The following is a 19627-nucleotide window of genomic DNA, read 5'->3' on the forward strand; positions in this document are numbered from 1 at the left end:
TCTCATTCTTCGTCTTCGGCGCTCCCATAAGCGCCATGGATCGCTTCAAGAACTTGACGAAGCTCCAAGTGGAGGTGGAGGAGGAGAACGGAGATGGAGGATACGACGGAGAGAAGGCGTTGGAGGCACAAAATGAAGAGGCGGAGACGAAGGAAGTCGCTGAAGAGATGGGACAATTCACGGGATTGAAGGTCCGGAGGAGGGCCGCCCTCTTCGGGGAGTGCAAGGGGGACTACGTCGGCGTCCCATCCGATCCCTTCCTCCACAGGATCTTGACCAAGCAAGGTTAACTTTACTGTCCGGTTGAATTTTTCCATCTGTTACTTATTTTGTTGCAATATGAATCCCATCTTTCGCCAATTTTTTGGCTTTGTTTATTTCCTGGTGGAGGTTCATTTTCTTCTGTTGCTCAATTGATTGAATGGACTCCATTGGTGACGAATTTTGGGTCTTTCTGAAGAGATTTGGCATAGATGTAGGGTAATTCGCCGCATGAACATGTCAAAATATTGAAACCACTAGGGTTCTTGATTTGGCTTTGGGCTCCTTGTATTTCGAGTATTTGTATTTGGCCTAGTAAATTGATTGTAAAAGAAGTCTTGCCATTTAGGATTTGTTAAAATTATGTTCGATAATTCAACTTCTAATTCAGGAAAATATCATGAAGGTTATTGCATTTTTTGTATCATGAAAAAAATAAAATCCCTAAAGTCCGATGGATTCTGGTAGATTATATAATCATCATCAACTTTAAGATTTAGAAATATTAATTTTAGTTGGCAATCATTTAATTATTCATGTATCTTTTCTCTTTTTTGCTGCTATAACTCTAGTATGCTAAAGCTCTTGTTTCTGATACTAATACACCGTTGAATATTCTTTGGGTTTGATACTCCACTGTTACAATATATGCCCAGCATAACTTTTACTAGATTTGGCACCGATTTCTGCTCTGAGAAAATTCAACTGGAACTAGGTGGTTGATGGATCTGCAAAAGAAGTTGCTCTCTCTCTCTCTATACATACATACATACATACAAATCCTTGCATTGATTCAGGTAGAACTAGATTTGGGTTCTAAGTAGAACTAGATGCAAAGACAGTTAGTTCTATGCATTGATTTAGGTTTATTTTTTTTCCTGTTCATTTGTATGTGCCTGAACATACATACAGATCCTTGCATTGATTCAGGTAGAACTAGATTTGGGTTCTAAGTAGAACTAGATGCAAAGACAGTTAGTTCTATGCATTGATTCAGGTTTATTTGATTTCCTGTTCATTTATATGTGCCTGAATTTCTTGGAGAGTAGTCAACAGATCCTTTCTCAATGCTAACAACTGCATGAAATTCTAACATGTTTTTTTGTTTTTAATATCTTGAACCCATTTTTTTCAGGATGAACATTTGAGACCTATGTTGAGAAAGGCTAGAATAGTCTGCTGAAATTGACAGAGTTTCATGAAATGATTAAAACTGTTCATTATCTCTGCAGGTGACATTACAGTTCTTTTTGCTGACAAGGTGGTTAAGTTCACTGGATCTGGGAAGATGAAGAAGCATATTTTGCTAATTACAGATTTTGCTATCTATCTTGTTGATCCTGATGCTGATGTCTTGAAAAGGCGAATAGCACTTGCAGCTGTTGAAAAGATATGCTTGAGCAAATTCGATGATAATTTTTTTGCACTCATCGTTCCTACCGAGTATGATTGTCTTATGGCGAGCACAAGAAAAATAGAGATTGCAAATGTGCTAATGGAAGCCACTAAGGGTGCATCTGAGGAAATTGAGGTGGTTTTCTCTGACAGGTATTTGTTCCAAACAGCTTCTTATATTGTTTTTTGATGATGAGTCCATGTGTCATGATAAGGTTGCTCCTTTCGCTACTTGAATATTGAGAGTTTGTCTTGGGAACAACCTCTTGTGCTCCCATGCTTTGTGCCAAGGTTCGTCATACTGGTCTAAACTGATATATCGACTGATCGATAGTATGGTATAAATTGCTTTGTACATACTGTGTGTCGATACGGTCAGGCATGCCTACAACACGGAAAACTAGCCAAAAATAGCTCCAAAAATTACTAGAAAAAATGTTAGATTAAGGTTTTTAAGTTAAAAATAAATATAAATTTAGTATAAATTTAGCAAAAATAATCTGAATAAGGAAAGAATAATTGCATATATCTTTTTCGGGCTTCAAGGAGTAGCTTTGTGGTAAGTCTCGGACCGTCCTTCCGTTGATATTAAACTATCTGTAAAGAAATGATTTGAATTGTTAGATTATTTGTTAAATAATTTAAACTTTAAGATTCAAATGAATCAAGTTATCAATTGATAGATATATTTGGTTCTACCACAAAAAAAAATGACGGGACTCCATGGGTGAGGGATTAGGGTCCTTGATCCTACGTATCTGTATATCAATTTGATATGTTTGTCAGATCCAATCTTGAAATTGATTCCATGGTGTAGTATACCGATACACTGTATGCTATTGTTGCATCAATGTAGTAATGGTCGTAGTTTGATCATAGTGAACCATATATGTTTGAGGCGGCTCTTGAGGCAAGTACAATTATGGTATGTATTGGTGCGAAGGATAGAGAATATCAAAACTTTTACTTTCACCATTAATCTGTTACTCTGTATCATAAGATCGATTATCGTACTTGCTTGAAAGAGAATGACCAACTATCATCATACTGTTGTTGGCCATAAGATTCTCTATAATATGATGGTTGTGAATACAATGAGCTCTACTCTGTGTCTACGTTATGTAAGCTTTATCGTATCTGCTCAAAATCATTCATTGCCTTCCTCTTATCCTTTCGTGTATAAACTTAATCAGTATCTCATCGAGCTCCATGATCTGAATCTTGGATGATATGCGTAAAATACTTCTTCTTGGTCTATACTGTCACGGACTTAGTTGGAATTGCCTAAGTCATGTAGCACCCTTGCGGCAAAGACGCGAACTTAGCTTGCGTTGCTTAAGTCGCGCTTCGCCTTACGATTTGCGTCCACAAAGATCAGCCCACTTGCAACCTCTTGCAGGTCCCGAAAGACCTGTAAAAGAGAAAGTTGATTAGTTCGAAGAACGAGCAACGGACAAGTCCCGACGTCTCGCGAAAAGGGGAAGCTTTACAAGCAATTCAGCGAGCACCTTGCTTGCACAAGAGAAAAGAGAGAGAGGAGGAAAACAAGGCTTTAGAGGGTTGAACGAACAACTGCAAGTCCACAAACAGCTACTCACCGGGTGTTGGGCGCGACAACAAGTTCCCGTCAAGGTAACGTGCGAACTTGCGAAAGGTTGTTCAATGCCCGATACTATACCGAAGCCTCATCCCCCATGGTGCCACCCGAGTGGTTCCAGGGTGCTGAGATGACTGACGTTTCGCGTGTAGCAGTGGGCTGAAGAAAACAGCCCGTGTCACTCGAAAACGAAGCTGTTTTGGGGTTGTTTTGCTCGGTTCGGTGAGCGGCCGCACTGTAACGTTGCAACTTGTTTGAACTTACATTTTTACAAGCAAAAGGACTTAAAACCAAGCCAAAACATGCTGCTAAGCAGTTGTACATGTAGGTAAGAGCGAGGAATAGTTCGTTGAACGGAGTTGTTGCGGGTATGCGATGACCATTCGTGACATTCTCCCCTACTTAAACTGTTGACGCCCTCGTCGATGCTTATTGGTAGTTGTTGATAATTGTTTCTTCATGTCGCAGGGCATCTTCAAGCTCCCAACTGGCTTCAGTTCGGGGAAGGTTTCGCTACTTCACCAAGTACTCGGTCTGCTCAGCTCCATTGGGTAGCTTTATCTTGCGATCCGCTAAAATGGTTTTAACTCGCTTTTCGTAGGAGACTCTGGTGGGGGTAGCCGAGTTGAAACACTTCGGGAAGCATCTTGCGAATCCGAGTGGTAGGCTTTTAGATTGCTGGCGTGAAAAACATTGTGAATTTTGAACCACGCCGGCAGCTGCAACTTGTAGGAGACATTGCCCACCCTGCTGATGATTGGGAAGGGCCCTTCATACTTGTGCACCAATCCTTTGTGTACTTTGTTCCTAAAGAATTAGAGTGGTGCTGGTTAGAGCTTTACCAACACCAAATCGCCGACCTTGAACTCTTGCGGTCGCCTTCCCAAGTCTGCCCACTTCTTCATCCTTTTTACCGCCTTCTTCAAGTAAGCCCACACAATATCTGCATTTCAGTGCCACTCCTTTGTGAAGTGGTAGGCTGACGGACTACTCCCAGTATACCCGATTGCCATGGTGTGAGGAGTTGACATTTGTTGTCCTGTAATGATCTCGAAGGGGCTCTTGTTGGACGCAGAGCTTTGCTGCAAGTTGTAGGAGAATTGGGCAATGTCCAACAACTTCACCAATCTCATTGGTTGCCACTCACATAGTGCCGAAGATATTGCTCTAGGTGCGAGTTTATCCTTTCGGTTTGGCCATCCGTCTAGGGGTGGAGGCTTGTGGAGAAGTATTACTTGGACCCCAATAATTTGAATAGCTCGGTCCAGAATCGTCCCAGGAACCGAGCGTCTCGATCACTGATGATATTGTGCGAGACTCCCCGATACTTCACCATATCCTTCATCATTAACTTGGCCGCCTCCTTTGCTGAATAGTGTAGGGGAGCAGCAATGAAAGTTGCATACTTTGAAAACCGATCGACCACCACGAGTATCGATTCGAGTCTCCCTACTGCAAGCAAGCTTAATATGAAGTCCAAGGAAATGCTCTCCCACGGCCTTTCTAGTACGGGCAACGGCTCCAAAAGTCCCACCGGCTTCCGTTGCTCCACCTTGTCTTGTTGGCAAATGAAGCACATTCAAACATATTCTTTCACATCAGTCCCCCATCTTTGGCCAATAGAAGGCTCTCGTGGCTCTCTCCACGAGAGCCAAGGTTTTATGAATTCCTGGGTGTCCAACCCAAAGGGAATCGTGACACTCTCTTAAGAGTTCATATCTCAGATTGTCCACTCGAGGAACATAAACCCTATTCGCTTTAGTGTAAACAAGTCCCTCCTGGAACCAGAACCGTCGTGCCTTGTCTTCTTTAATGAGTTGTATCAGGGCTTCTGCTTGGGGATTACTGTACGGTCCATCCCTGATCCTGGAAAGGAAGTTGGAGTGCAACTGACTTGCTTGGCCTCTGCCCTCCAATTGTACGGCATTCACACGCTCCACTTTCTGACTCAATGCATCGGCCACGACATTCGCCTTTCCGGGCTTGTACTCCATTGCCATATTAAACTCAGCCAGGAAGTCCTGCCATCGTGCTTGGTTTGGGGAGAGTTTCCTCTGAGTTTGGAAATAGCTCAAAGCGATATTGTCTGTCCTTAGTACAAATCACAATCCAAGAAGGTAGTGTCGCCAAACTTGTAGACAGTGGATCACCGCTGTCATCTCCTTCTCGTGCACTGGATACCGCCGCTCGGTCTCGTTGAGTTTACGGCTCTCATAGGCCACCGAATGACCCTCCTGCATGAGTACTCCCCCAATAGCGAAGTCTGAAGCATTGTATGGACTTTGAAGGGCTCCCCATAGTGTCACGGACAAAGTTCTAAACAGGATGTTTGATGTAATACTTATGTATGTCCGTGTCTCTCTGTTTGTTCATGCTTTGCACAGCATGTAGAGGAATGGTTGAAGGCATAACAGCCCTATTTTAGTTAGATTTGGTGGCATTCTTAGGCTTGTAAATAAATGTTGTGTCATGTGGACACTTGTGAGAGATATTCGGTCTATAGTGGACCATTTTGACCCTTTGTTGTGCAACTGTTCAGAGCTTCTAAAGTTTGTTTGTAATTTGTATTGTCTATGAAGTGTTTTCGGAAATGTTTGCTTGTGGATCCCGAGTGAGGCGTTTTCTCTAACCCGTTTTCTCTTTTGTGGGTCCTAATGGGACCATGGGAGGCTTCAGGGAGGCTGACCTTTGCAGACGAACACGCAAGGGTGCCACATAACTTAGGCAAACCAGCTAAGTCCGTGACAGAAGGTATCAGAGCGGGACAAGCACTCATATAAACACTTGGCATGCAAACGTGGGGGACCTAGCGGGGCTGAGTTGAGGGCAGCCAGCACACACGCGACCGTTTGGGGGAAAACGGGCATGGAGATATAGGGAAAAGGAATCACTCGGAGGAGTGGATATCTGAGATTGGCATTCAGAGGAATTGCCAACCCTTCGCACAAGAGGCACCACGAGAACAAACAAGCTTGGAAGAATGCGGAGCGCACAAAGGTTAGGATGGCTGAGTTCGAGCTACAGCTCGACGTTGACAACTATACTTAGATGGTGCTCAAGGCAAGCGAGGCGCTTGGTAAAGGATGAGACCATGCAAGGTGGAATGAGTTGCTCAGTGACTGAAAGAGTTATGCAAAGCTCACAGAAGTGAGGAGAATTGCTAACTCGAAGAATTCGGTACTCATGCATGGACTTGTATGCGGATGATGGAATGTTCGCGGCCATCCCAAGGCGATCGAAACTCGGCGCCATGGAGCATTGAAACTTTCTCTTCGGCATGTGAAGGATACGTCCGTAGGAGGCTGAAGTGTGCAGCGAGTTCGAAGAACGAGCGATGGACAAGTCCCGACGTCTCGCGAAAAGGGAAAGCTTTACAAGCAATTCAGCAAGCACCTTACGTGCACAAGAGAAAAGAGGGAGAGGTGGAAAACAAGGACTTTAGAGGGTTGAATGAAGAGCTGCAAGTCCACAAACAGCTGCTCACGGGGTGCCGGGCGCGACAACAAGTTCCCGTCAAGGTAACGTGCGAACGTACGAAAGGTTGTTCAACGCCCGACACTATACCGAAGCCCCATCCCCCATGGTGCCACCCGGGTGGTTCTAGGGTGTTGAGATGGCTGACGTTTCGCGTGCAGTAGCGAGCTGCAGAAAACAGCTCGTGGCACGCGAAAACGAAGCTGTTTTGGACTGTTTTATGGCTGTTTTGCATGGTTCGATGAGCGATCGCACTGTAGCACTGCAACTTGTTCGAACTTACATTTTTACAAGCAAAAGGACTTAAAACCAAGTCGAAACATGTTGCCAAGCAACTGTACATGTAGGTGAGAGCGACGAACGGTTCGTTGAACAGAGTTGTTGCGGCTGTGCGACGACCGTTCGTGACAATACACCACCCTCAAACTATGTAGATGGGACCATTGACCCCCCAATGTCGTCGTCATTATCAGTCGAGTTACTACTGTTCACGTCACTACCAGGTCTCTAGACCAAACGGGTTACTGAATGTGATTGAGAATGTGTCACATTGCCCAACTTGATTCTTTCCAATGGTGTGACTGATGCTATTCCCTTTGTCTTTGCCTTTGTATGTTGGGCATCTTTAGTTCCTTGAGTAGTCTGTCTCGATGTCGTCTTGCTCCTTCTGTCACGTTCTGACATAGGGGATCTTCCTCCTGTTGGGGATAATATGCTTCCTTTTTTTCTATTGTCTCGATGATAAAACTTGAAGGACGTGAAGGATCTCTCGCCTCACCAAGTAAAGGATCCTCTTAGTTCTTTACTGCTTCAACCGACTCTAACATTAGCTGTGAATCTTCGTTGTAGTATTGGAAGTAAATAGGATCAATCTTTGGTTCATTTGGCTCCTTGTCCAACTCGGCACACCGTAACTTTAGCCGCATATTGTAGTAGAGATATACCAGTTTCTCTAACCGTCTATACGATAGTCTATTGGGGACCTTCATGTGAATCAATGCAAACGTTAACCATTTACGTTCGTAATGTCTCAATGTTGTCGTCTGCGAAAGTATACGGACAACAACCTTCGTTAAATTTAGTGTGTTCTCTCCAAATTGTATCCACTACTAGACTGTAAAAAGATATAAATATGATTTTATTAACATAACAAATAATTGATGTTAAATATAGTTTATAATGAACATATGTGTAATTTTCCCTACTATGATCTATATTATAACAACACGTTACAACTATAATATCGAAGAATGAACCAATTGTTTTCTGGAATAATCGTCCCTCCATAATAGCATCGGTTGTATCGATAGTGTTTGGCAAGAGTTGATATATAACACTTCTTAGTGTTGATAGTAAATCTGATCGTGTTCCAAGGCAATATCAAATTTGAATGCTTTAATTTAGATAATACGTTGCAAAACAAATAATTTTGTTAGTAATAATTTTTCAAATATTAAAAAATTATGAATTAAATTATGTTGAATAGGAATTTACCTGTACTATAGATGTCTTGGTCCATATGAACTTCGGTCCAGCGATCGATAATATGTAATTATTGCTCGACCTTAAAATCATCTGTGATTGTTTACTTGATCTCCTCTCTTGTTGTAATTAGCATACGTCTAAGATAAGACATTTGAGGATGCTTATCCATATCGATCTTACAAAGGATAACATAAAGTGGTTTCACTCCTATTATAATTTCATTCACAGTATCTCAAAATCTAGAAGAAAAAAATAGTCTTTTCACATTTTTTCCATCGCTCGATCTCGAATACTATAATCGAACCACTCCTGTGAAGTGACCATTGCCTTGAGACCCTGCCTCTTTTGTTGTATTGACTTTAAAGCAAAGAAATTTGTGACAAGCCAAGTGAGTCGGGTTAGAGTATCTCACCATTTGTATACTTTTGCATCAAATACTGAACCTAATAATGATTATATAAAAACTTTGTAATCGACTATGCTCAAGCTACACTATTGCTAACTTATGGTAATTCATTAATATCCTTCAACATTAGATCTATGCAATGAGCTGCACATGGAGCCAAAAACAATGTTTTTCTTTTTTCCATCAATTGTAAATCGATCTTTTTGAAATTAGCTCCATTGTCGATGACTATCTGGACAATGTATTATGGTTCAATCTCCTCTATCATTGTGTCCATTAGGTTTTTAATATAGTTTGCATCTTGAATCTTATCGGAAGCATTAACTAACTTATGAAAAACCATATCTATTGCAATACACAAGAAAATTGATAATACTCATTCTTATTGATCCTGTCCAATACATAAGTGTCACCTCATATTTGTCCCATTGCATCTTGAAGGATTTAATTCAATCCTTCAGTTCTGCCACCTTATCTAAATATACGTCATGGATCTCTTTCAATGTTGGAGGTTAGATCCTCGTGTCAGCCTTTTGAATAGAAGAGACCATGCTTTGATAATATAGATCTTGGACTGTGTTTGTAGGAAACCTGTGGAAGTTGAGCCATTTAGCTATTGCCTTCCCAACATCCTGTTTCTTTCTTTTGTATATGTATCATCAATTCGTGTCTACTTCGTTGTTTGTAGAAGATATGCTTGCGGATCAATATCAATAATATCTAATGTTGACATACTGCCAAGTCATCTGATAAAACCATGGATTCTACCCTACTTCATGCTACTAATCTGGCTCAATTTAGGAGGAGGGGCAATTGGTTGCCTCATGCTAGTCGACCTTTGGAATTCCTATGGCGTAGACCCACTACCATCATCATGTTCCCATTGAGTTAGGTTGTCGATGACTCGTTACTTCCTCATACATGTACTTATGCTCCAATGATGCACGAATACCAACTTTGAGATCCGGGTCGATATCATCGTCGTGACCCTCATATTCATCATAAATTGGTTCTTACATAGCCCTGTAGTATTCTTCCTCAGCTCTTACATAGATCTCCATCGATACCTTCTTGTATTTTGCAACATTAAGATACTCACCGGTCAAATATATCTTTGTCCAGTTAATTCCTCCAACCTTACAGATATAGTCACAATAAATGCATAGCCAATAATGACGGTTTTCATCTATATTTCGAGCATTATCTCAAGCATCATCATGTGTCTGTTCCTTTGGTACCATATTCCTACCAAAGTTGAATCAAATAAACAAATTGCCATTAGAACTAATTTGAAATAACAAGGTACGATTATATATAATATATTATATTTTGCCACTATAAACATCTCATTCAACCTATTCGGCATTAAATACATAAAATTTACTCAATATAGGTCAAATTATGATGAATTCATAATTAAATACACTAATAATAATATTAAAAACATTAATTACTCTTTAATTAGCCATCTCTTACCATATTAAACATGTTAAATACTCTAATAATTATTAAATACATAAAATTGACCCAATAAAGGGTCAAATAACGATAAATTTATCATCAAATACACTAATTACATTAGTAAAAAAATAATTAAACCCTAATTAGCCCTATTTTACCACTATAAGTATATCAAACATCATAAGAGGCATTAAATACATAAATTTTAGGCCAAATTACGATGAAATCATCATTAAATATTGTAATCACAGCTTTAACATAGTTAATTACTACCTAATTATTCATTTTCACTACTATAAACATGTTAAACACTCGAATAGGCATTAAAGACATTTAATTGACCCAATATAATTTGAATTTCAATTAAATCAATATTAAATACACTAATCACATCATTAACATAGTTAATTGATCCTTAATTAGTCCTCTTTGCCACTTGATTCTTAATTAGTCCTCTTTGCCATTATAAACATGTCAAACACCTAATAGGTATTAAATACATTGAACTGACCCAATGAGTTAAATTTCAATTAAATCATCATTAAAATTACTAATCACAGTATTAAAAATTTAATTAAAACCTAATTAAATCTATTATACCATCACAAACATGTAAATCAACTTAATATGCATGAAATACAAATATTTGACCCATTAAGTGTCTAATTTCAAAACAATCAGCATTAAACACACTAATCACAACATTAAAACCCTTAATTACTCATTAATTAATACTATTCTACAATCATAATGACCTCGAATAACATATTAGACATTGAGAACATAGAATAGGCTTAATCATCTTATAAATCATCAAAAATCGAGAAAAAATGACATACTTTTGATTAGAGAGTTTGTCCTCTAACTTAAGTGTTAATCCTCCCTAGTTAGCCTTATTAGCTTGATCCAAACCACAAATCTCAGCTTTGTGAAGTCTTAAGAAATGCAAATGTGAGACTGAGAGAAAGAAATGAGTAAGAAGGAGATTGAGAGAGTATGAGAGTTTGAGAGAGTGAAAGAGGGTGAAAGAGGTGAGGAAAGAGTTTAAAAACCTTTTTAAATGGATTTGACCATTGGAATTGGTCAGATCCGAGTCGTCCGTTGGTAATGGTTGAAATATGACCATTACCGACCGGTACAGGTTGATGACGATCGAATTTCGATCGTTCCAACTGGTACAGTCCTCGTATCAGGTAATTCGAAGTCATTCAGCATATATCACCTAGTACAAAGTGGTTTGCGTATTGGTCCCTTGTCAGACCAGTATGTATCATTAGTACTGGGCGATATACCATGGTACGATAAACTCTGCATTGTGCCATCCTTTTTAACCTGACATTCCTTTTCCATTTTTTTACATGCGACCACAGTTAGAATATTTAGTTTGTCCTTTGGCATGTAAACTGTACTGTAGAAGGAGAAAATTTATTGTTGGCATGTGTTTTTAAGCACCTAAAAGTGCTTTACTATCTTGTAGGAGTATTGAGTAACTTATTCTCATATATGAAGCATATTTACTCAGATTGCTTACTGAACTAAGACCTTTTCCCTGCATGTTATCTTGCCTAGAAGCTTCTAATAAATAAGAAAGAAAGGGGAAACAGAAGGAAAAAGAAAAAAGAAAAGACAGAAACGAAAAGAAATTTTTGCTTATTAAAACTTTTCTAGAGAGATGAGTACAAGAAATATGTTAATTTGCAAATGTATGTTAGAAGTTATCTAGTGTTAGCTGACAAGGTGAAGCTTGTCTTTTTTTCTTTGCAAAGAAACACCTATGTTCAGCTAAAATTGATTTTGCAGGAGATACGAGTTCAATGGGATTGCAAACTTGTCATACCTTATGAAATTGCTCAGAAAAAATTTTGAGATAGACATCAAATTTTGGTGCATTTGGAATGAAAATTAAGACAATTTGTATATCAGTGAATTAACTGAGAGCTTAGTTAGTCTGTCTTTTGCTGTAAAAATTTCAAGTCGTATACTCTAGAGAAATCAAAAGAGCAACTATTGCAGATTTAACAGATAGATAGGTGCTCTATTTATTTTTTGCAATAAGAACTTTTTGTGGAAATATTTTCAAGAATTTTTGCGGCTCATGCACATTAATTGCTATATGAATATGCAGGTTTGAGTATCATGCTGCTGACGACATGGTGAAAGAAGTTGAATTTGAGGAAGTAAATGGTCCGTGGAACTTTTCCCAAACTTTTGTTATCAGACTGTTCATATTATGGTGGCTAGATCGGGACTTGTACCTCACAGAGTTGGTGTTAGGTTTACCTAAAATCCTTAGATGATGAGCAGTTGTACCTTGTTGGGTCTGGAATGGAAGTTGGAAGACATTCTGCCATATTAGGATTTCATTGACATTTTTCCCTTGTAGCACGTTTATCTCACCATCTATCATGTTTGACAAGAACTAAAGTCCTGCCTAGAGTGACCCAAAGTTGGCCCTATGTCGAATCTCTGCATTAGGGCATTTTCATCCTTCAACTTGCTGATGTGCTGCAGGTGGACATGGACATGCGTGCACACGCACACTTTAAACTTGCATAGAGTATCACTTTATATTTCTCAAAGAGCACTAATATTGTTATTTTTTGTCTGCAGGGGGCATTAAAACGAGGATCACAAAGAAGGAAATCCAGTGATCACAAAGAAGGAAATCCCACCTGGATTTCTGAAGCACCCAATGTATAGGCTCCATTTTCCTTTTAACATTGGAACATCCTTGCCACCACTGGCTTCCATATAATTTTGTTCTCTTGAAGAATCAGCACATTTGGCTCCCAAATTCACATTTGTTATATCCCTAACCATTATAGCAACTTTCTGAAGCTGGAGTTTGTTCTTTGTGCATCCGTTAGGATATTGTTGTTTGGGCTGTGTCCATTTATTTGGTAAGTCCTTGAGAGTCAATTTGTTTCAACTTTTGCCTTTGATGATGCCAAAGAGTTTCAATATCTTATTGATATGTTACAGCAAAATGGCTTTTGCTAAAAGTTTCTTTCATTTTGTTTGTTTTATGAAATTATTAGACGATAAGAAGCACTTATTGCTCAACACAGTGTATTGCCAGAAAAAAGGATGGATAACCTCTTGTTAGTTATTTTGTATCGTATGATGCACACATGCATTAGAAACATGCGCTTGCTTTTATCATCTTGTGTATGTAAACATTGGCTCCGATGGTCTCTTAAACCAAACCTTGTAATGTAAGGGAAAGACAAAAGATTCAAAGGCTATTTCCCTTTTTTTTATTTTTCACATAATGTTCTAATGTTAGTTTTTTCCTCTCTTGTTTTTCAGAATGATTAAAAGTATTCTGAAACACTTTTGTTTTTTTGTTTTTTGTCTTTTTCCTTCTTTCCCTTATTTTCAAATTCATGTAATTTATTTAACCCGACTCATTGGATTGATCCATTTTAAGCAATATAAAACTTAGACTGGTCCAAAATAAATAATATTTTCAAAATTAAATAATATATATCCATTGATATTAATGTATATATATATATATATAATTATTATAAAATTAATCTTAAAATTGCATTTAAAATATTATAAAAATAAAGAACTAATAAATAAAGAGTATTATTGAATATAAAGTAGAACATGATATAATAATATTTTTATTTTTATATATTTTAAATATATAAAAATAAAATTTAAAAATCTTATGTTTTCATATGACATTGGAAATGACTTTCAAAGGCCTAAATAAACACTATTTTAATTTTTAAGCCTTAAAATGTGCCCATTTACTGATTTCAACACTTCAAATATTGAATTTATGCCATTTAAATATAGAAATCAGTAAAAAAAATCTATTTTAAAGGTTTAAAAATTTAAAAAAGATCACTGAGACTTTTGCAACTCATTTCCAAGGTTTTTGAATATTTTAAATTTTTTAACAAATGTGAGAGGTGGGTTATATTGTTTTCGATTATGACATTAAAAATAATGTAACTTAAGGCCCAAAAAATATTTTTTTTCCCAAAATTTTAGATTTTTTAATAAAATTCAAGTGATTTTTTATCCTGCACTTGGAAGAAGAATTAGGAAAAATAAAAAAAATAGTGATAGTTTTATTCTTTGTCATTATAAATAAGAATATTAAAAAAAAATTTAAAAAAAATATGATGGGGAAACAAGAATTGAACCCGCGCATTTTGTCTTCTTTTTTTTTTATGCATCTCATTTTGTCTTCTTTTTTTTTTCCAACCTAACAAATTGTCTTTATGTAATTGTGATTTCAGATGATGTACATGAAATATATCTTTTTTATTTAGATGCATAAGATGATGTTTGTATTAGGGTAAAATATTCCAATATATAAGTAAAAGTAAAAACTAGTTTTACTTATAAAAGTAAAATATTCCTCATAGTATAAGTAAAATATTTCTTTGTATTAGGGTCTAAAAAAAACTAGTATTTAAAAACATATTTCAATATATAACCCCATTGGTAGGATACAGGTCATAGTCATATACTATAAAAAAAACACTCTTCATTAGCCACAAACATTAGGATTTATTATCAAAAGATGATTTGTTGATCATACTATCACTAAATATATTTTTAATAATAATAAATATTTTTATCACTAAAACATCATCATTAAATTATTTAAATTTAAAAATATCACAATTTTGTCATTGGTATTTTTGATGTTGCTCATCTTATGCTTCCCTTATTACTTGTTCCTATGAAAGGGCATGCATCAACAATATAAGTCATGGGTTTAGAACTTATAATCTGTAATTGTCAGCACCAATAAAGTTAGGTTTCAACTTACGACCATATTTATTATCAACATAATCTTCTAACTACAACAAAGCATAAATATCATCTAATTTGGAATTATTAGTAAATTCATTAAAAAGTTCATGCTAGTGGAGTGAATGGTTGGTGGGCATCACCAGTCAAATGACATTACTGTTTTGGGTTGTAATCCTACAGTTATGATGGCAAATTAGCACATTGGTTAGAGTTGTAAGATGTAGTGTAATTTGCTTTATAGGTTATTTGCTATCATTTGCATCTATATATTTCTTTTTGAGAAGTTGAAATAAAAGACTAAGACTTGTGTTTTTGTTAACTTGTAAAATGTGAATATGATCATATTTGAATGTCTAAAATTTAATGTGTTTTCTTAGTTTCTTTTATTTTATGCATCCCATTTTGTTTTTTTTTTCTTTTTTCCCAACCTAACAAATTGTCTTTATGTAATTGTGATTTCATGCAAGGAATAGAAGATGATGTACGTGAAATACATCTATCTTTTCTATTTAGGTGCATAAGATGATGTTTTTTTTCTTTCTTGGGATGTTATAGATTTTGTGATTGTATCAACTCTAATAATGATTTTTGGACAAAATGAACATTGTAATTTGAAGCTTCAAATATCAATTTCTCTCTTTTTCTTTATATATTGATTGTTAGAAATTTTAGTAAAATTTGATTGGTTGTCAAGAAATTAGTGACAGACCTAAGTTGTCATTTAGTGATGGAAATTACTCTTTTCATTTAAACATAAATTATTTACAAACCTAAGTTGTCACTAAAATTTATTTAGTGATAAAATCGTTCATCATCAAAATATTATTTTATTATTTATTTATTTTTAGTGACGAAATTTAAATGTATTAGCCATAAAAGCAAGCCATCACTAAAAATCATAATTTAGTAGGTGCATATTTTTTTATTTTGTTTGTTTTTAGTGACAGAATTTAAATATTTTTTTTTTTAGTGACAGAATTTAAATGTATTGGCTATAAAAGCAAACCATCATAAAATCATAATTTAGCAAGTGTATATTTTATTTTATTTTTATTTATTTTTAGTGACAGAATTTAAATGTATTGGCCATAAAAGCAAGTCATTATAAAATCATAATTTAGCAAGTGTATATTTTATTTTATTTTATTTATTTTTAGTGACAGAATTTAAATGTATTGGCCATAAAAGCAAGCCATCACTAAAAATCATAATTTAGTAAGTATATATTTTATTTTATTTTATTTATTTTTAGTGACAGAATTTAAATGTATTGGCCATAAAAGCAAGCCATCACTAAAAATCATAATTTAGTAAGTATATATATATATATATATATATATATATATAATTTTTATTTATTTTTAGTGATAGAATTTAAATGTACTGGGGCCATAAAAGCAAGCCATCACTAAAAATCATAATTTAGTAAGTGTATATATTTTTATTTTATTTTATTTGTTTTTAGTGACAGAATTTAAATTTATTGGGACCATAAAAGCAACCCATCACTAAAATTCATAATTTAGTAAGTATATATATATATATATATATATATATATATATATATATATATATATATATATATATATAATTTGTTTTTAGTGACAGAATTTAAATGTATTTACCATAAAAGCAAGCCATTACTAAAAATCATAATTTAGTAAGTGTATATATATATTTTTTATTTTATATGTTTTTAGTGACAGAATTTAAATGTATTGGGGCCATAAAAGCAAGCCATCACTAAAAATCATAATTTAGTATGTGTATATTTTATTTTATTTTATTTATTTTTAGTGACGGAATTTAAATGTATTGGCCATAAAAACAAGCCATCACTAAAATCATAATTTAGCAAGTGTATATTTTTTATTTTATTTATTTTTAGTGACAGAATTTAAATGTATTGACCATAAAAGCAAGCCATCACTAAAAATCATAATTTAGTAAGTGTATATATTTTTATTTTATTTTATTTGTTTTTAGTGATAGAATTTAAATGTATTGGCCATAAAAGCAAGCTATCACTAAAAATCATAATTTAGTAAGTATATATATATATATATATATATATATATATATATATATATATATATATAATTTTATTTGTTTTTAGTGACATAATTTAAATGTATTGGGGCCATAAAAGTAAGCCATCACTAAAAAATCATAATTTAGTAACTGAAAGCTGATAACAACTCATTTCATCACTAATTATTTTAGTGATGACTTTTATAGTTTTTGTGACGACATTTGTTCGTGACTAATGGTTATATTTATTCATTAGAAAACTATCGTATTATGAAAATTAATATATATTTTGTATCAAATAAAAATTTGAATAAATATTTTTTCATATCCTTTCAAACTAATAATATTCACATTTTTTTTCCAAACCTTTCCAAATATAATGTTGAACATATATTTTCATATAAATTAGACAACATAAATCAATAAATGCTTGTAACATAGTATTTTAATTTTTTTTTATACTTTTTTTTAAAATAAAAATAACTTTAATTAAAATTATATGTATTTATAAATTTTAAATGTATGCATTAATATTTTTTTTTTTAAATAGACTAGATGAAGTCATTGAATACTTACTTTAATTACATATCCTCGATGTAATCATACAAATATGAAGTTTCCTTTTCTTTTCTTTTCTTTTTCAGTATAATCATTTTTTTATTTTTATTTTCATAATATAAATATCAAATATTCTAAGAACATCTATATTAATTAATCCTGTATACTAATTTGATTAGTAGGAATATAATGGAATTTAAAAACATACCTAATGCAATTTTTCTAGACTTGTCTGAATTTTCATTTACTATCAAACCAAATCCTTCATATATATTTTTTATTATTTTATTTCTTTTTCCTTTTTCTCTCTCTCTCTCTCTTCCCTTTTCTTCTTCTCTTCTGTTCTCTCTTCTTTTGTTTTTATTCTTCTGTTCCTTCCCTCCTTCGCTTCTCTCTTTATTATTTTCTTCCTTTTTCTACATTTTCTTACTCTTATTTTTTTCTCTCTCTCTTCCCTTTTCTTCTTCTCTTCTGTTCTCTCTTCTTTTGTTTTTATTCTTCTGTTCCTTCCTTCACTTCTCTCCTCTCCTCCCTCTCTTTCTCGCTCCTTTCTCTTCTTTGTTTCCTCTTACTTTTCCTTCTCACGGTTTCTTATTTCTGGTATCTAGAAGACAATCAAGATTAATACATCTTTATCATATCAATCATATAAAATATCATGTATGACTTAATATTTTAAAATTTATATAAAAAAAATACTTGAGACACTATATATATATATTTAATATTGATCATCAAACACATATATTGTACTCTACACTTAATTTTTTTTGTTAGTAAAGGCGAGATTTAAGTCCAAAACATTGTGATAATATGTTAGGATCTTTTCCGGCTAAGCTAACCAAAACTTTGAATGCAATAAAAATATTATCCTCTACACTTAATATTACGACAATTTAAATCATAAAAGTCCTCAAAATATTTTTAGAACTTATACTTATTATAAGATATTGAATCATTGCTTTGATACCATAAATTATGATGATCAAGGATGGGTACAACACCACGATCTTATATTAATTAAATAAAATCAATTAATAATCAATTCAACCACAAGATATTCAAATTTTGTTTAATGGAATTCATAATATTTCATTCCAAATAATATATATTCAAAATAATCTCAATATACAATAATGCCTAAGACTCTTAATGATTCTTCAATCCGAAACACAAATAAGCTACTCCTCATGTTTGAAATAAAAAATAAAAAATAATCATACGAGCAAAAACAATAAATATTTTTTTAAACACAAATATTTATGTATTTAATATATGCTTTTGAAATATATATATATATATATATATATATATATATATATATATATATATATATATATATATATATATATATATAGACATCAAATACTTTCCTCGTACTTATAAAGTTTACAAATATTTAACATTTCCATATATTTTTAAAATTACATAACATACATTTATATGCATCTCATAATATCAAATCATAAATCATTTTAGTGTAAAAGACTATCATTAGATATTCACAAATAACCATAAATATAGCAAAGAGCTCATAAATATAAGTACAATTATGGTATATATATCTAAGAAAAAAAAATTCATAATATTATCAATAGCTTTAATCATGTTTATTCTCTCCATAATTATGTTTAATCCCTATGATATAGGTAATACATCTCCTTATGTTATGATATACAAAAAAAATTAATTTTTAAAATATATTCTAATATATGACCCAATATAGCAATGTTCACTAGATAATTATCGTGTCATAAAAAACTAAAATATTAATTTTTTTTTTCCGCTTATCATTGATGCAGTCATATATCATTTGAAACTAAAAATATTCAAACGATTTTTTATAATCTTTATAAAATATAATATGATTGATGTTTTCATATTAATTTAGTTAGGATAACTTAAAAACACATATAAAATAATAGATAATTATTCAAACCATATATTTATTTGAACCATCAAAATCTAAATTATTTTATAGTATTTTAAAAATAATAAAGATTTTTAATACTATGTAGTAAATCATATACGTTTACCAATATTAATTAATCTCATGCATTAATACTTTCACAAATAATAAAGATTTCCATACACATGCTTCTTTTTATTTTCTTACTCTCTCTTTCCACAATAGCTATTTTTCATAATAGAAATATCAAATTAACTAAGATCATTAG

General features: G+C 33.7%; 1 protein-coding gene across 1 annotated transcript; it reads left to right on the plus strand.

Annotated features, from left to right (window-relative positions):
* Window positions 1–24: 24 nt before the first annotated feature.
* Window positions 25–13091, plus strand: LOC104000657 (uncharacterized). The gene is made up of 4 exons (XM_009422754.3): window positions 25–285; window positions 1494–1809; window positions 12205–12263; window positions 12690–13091. The coding sequence occupies exons 1-4, from the start codon at window positions 36–38 to the stop codon at window positions 12728–12730; spliced, it is 666 nt and encodes a 221-aa protein (XP_009421029.2). The 5' UTR covers window positions 25–35; the 3' UTR covers window positions 12731–13091.
* The last annotated feature ends 6536 nt before the right edge of the window (window positions 13092–19627 follow it).

This window comes from Musa acuminata, chromosome BXJ3-1 (genome assembly GCF_036884655.1).
Source record: "Musa acuminata AAA Group cultivar baxijiao chromosome BXJ3-1, Cavendish_Baxijiao_AAA, whole genome shotgun sequence".
Lineage (NCBI taxonomy): Eukaryota > Viridiplantae > Streptophyta > Magnoliopsida > Zingiberales > Musaceae > Musa > Musa acuminata.

Bases quoted from the DNA above. Each gene is read 5' to 3' on its own strand.
- LOC104000657 (XM_009422754.3), top strand. From the start codon at position 36: ATGGATCGCTTCAAGAACTTGACGAAGCTCCAAGTGGAGGTGGAGGAG. The intron at 286-1,493 runs GTTAACTTTACT...TTATCTCTGCAG, and splicing joins CAGGATCTTGACCAAGCAAG to GTGACATTACAGTTCTTTTT. The intron at 12,264-12,689 runs GTCCGTGGAACT...TTTTGTCTGCAG, and splicing joins TGAATTTGAGGAAGTAAATG to GGGGCATTAAAACGAGGATC.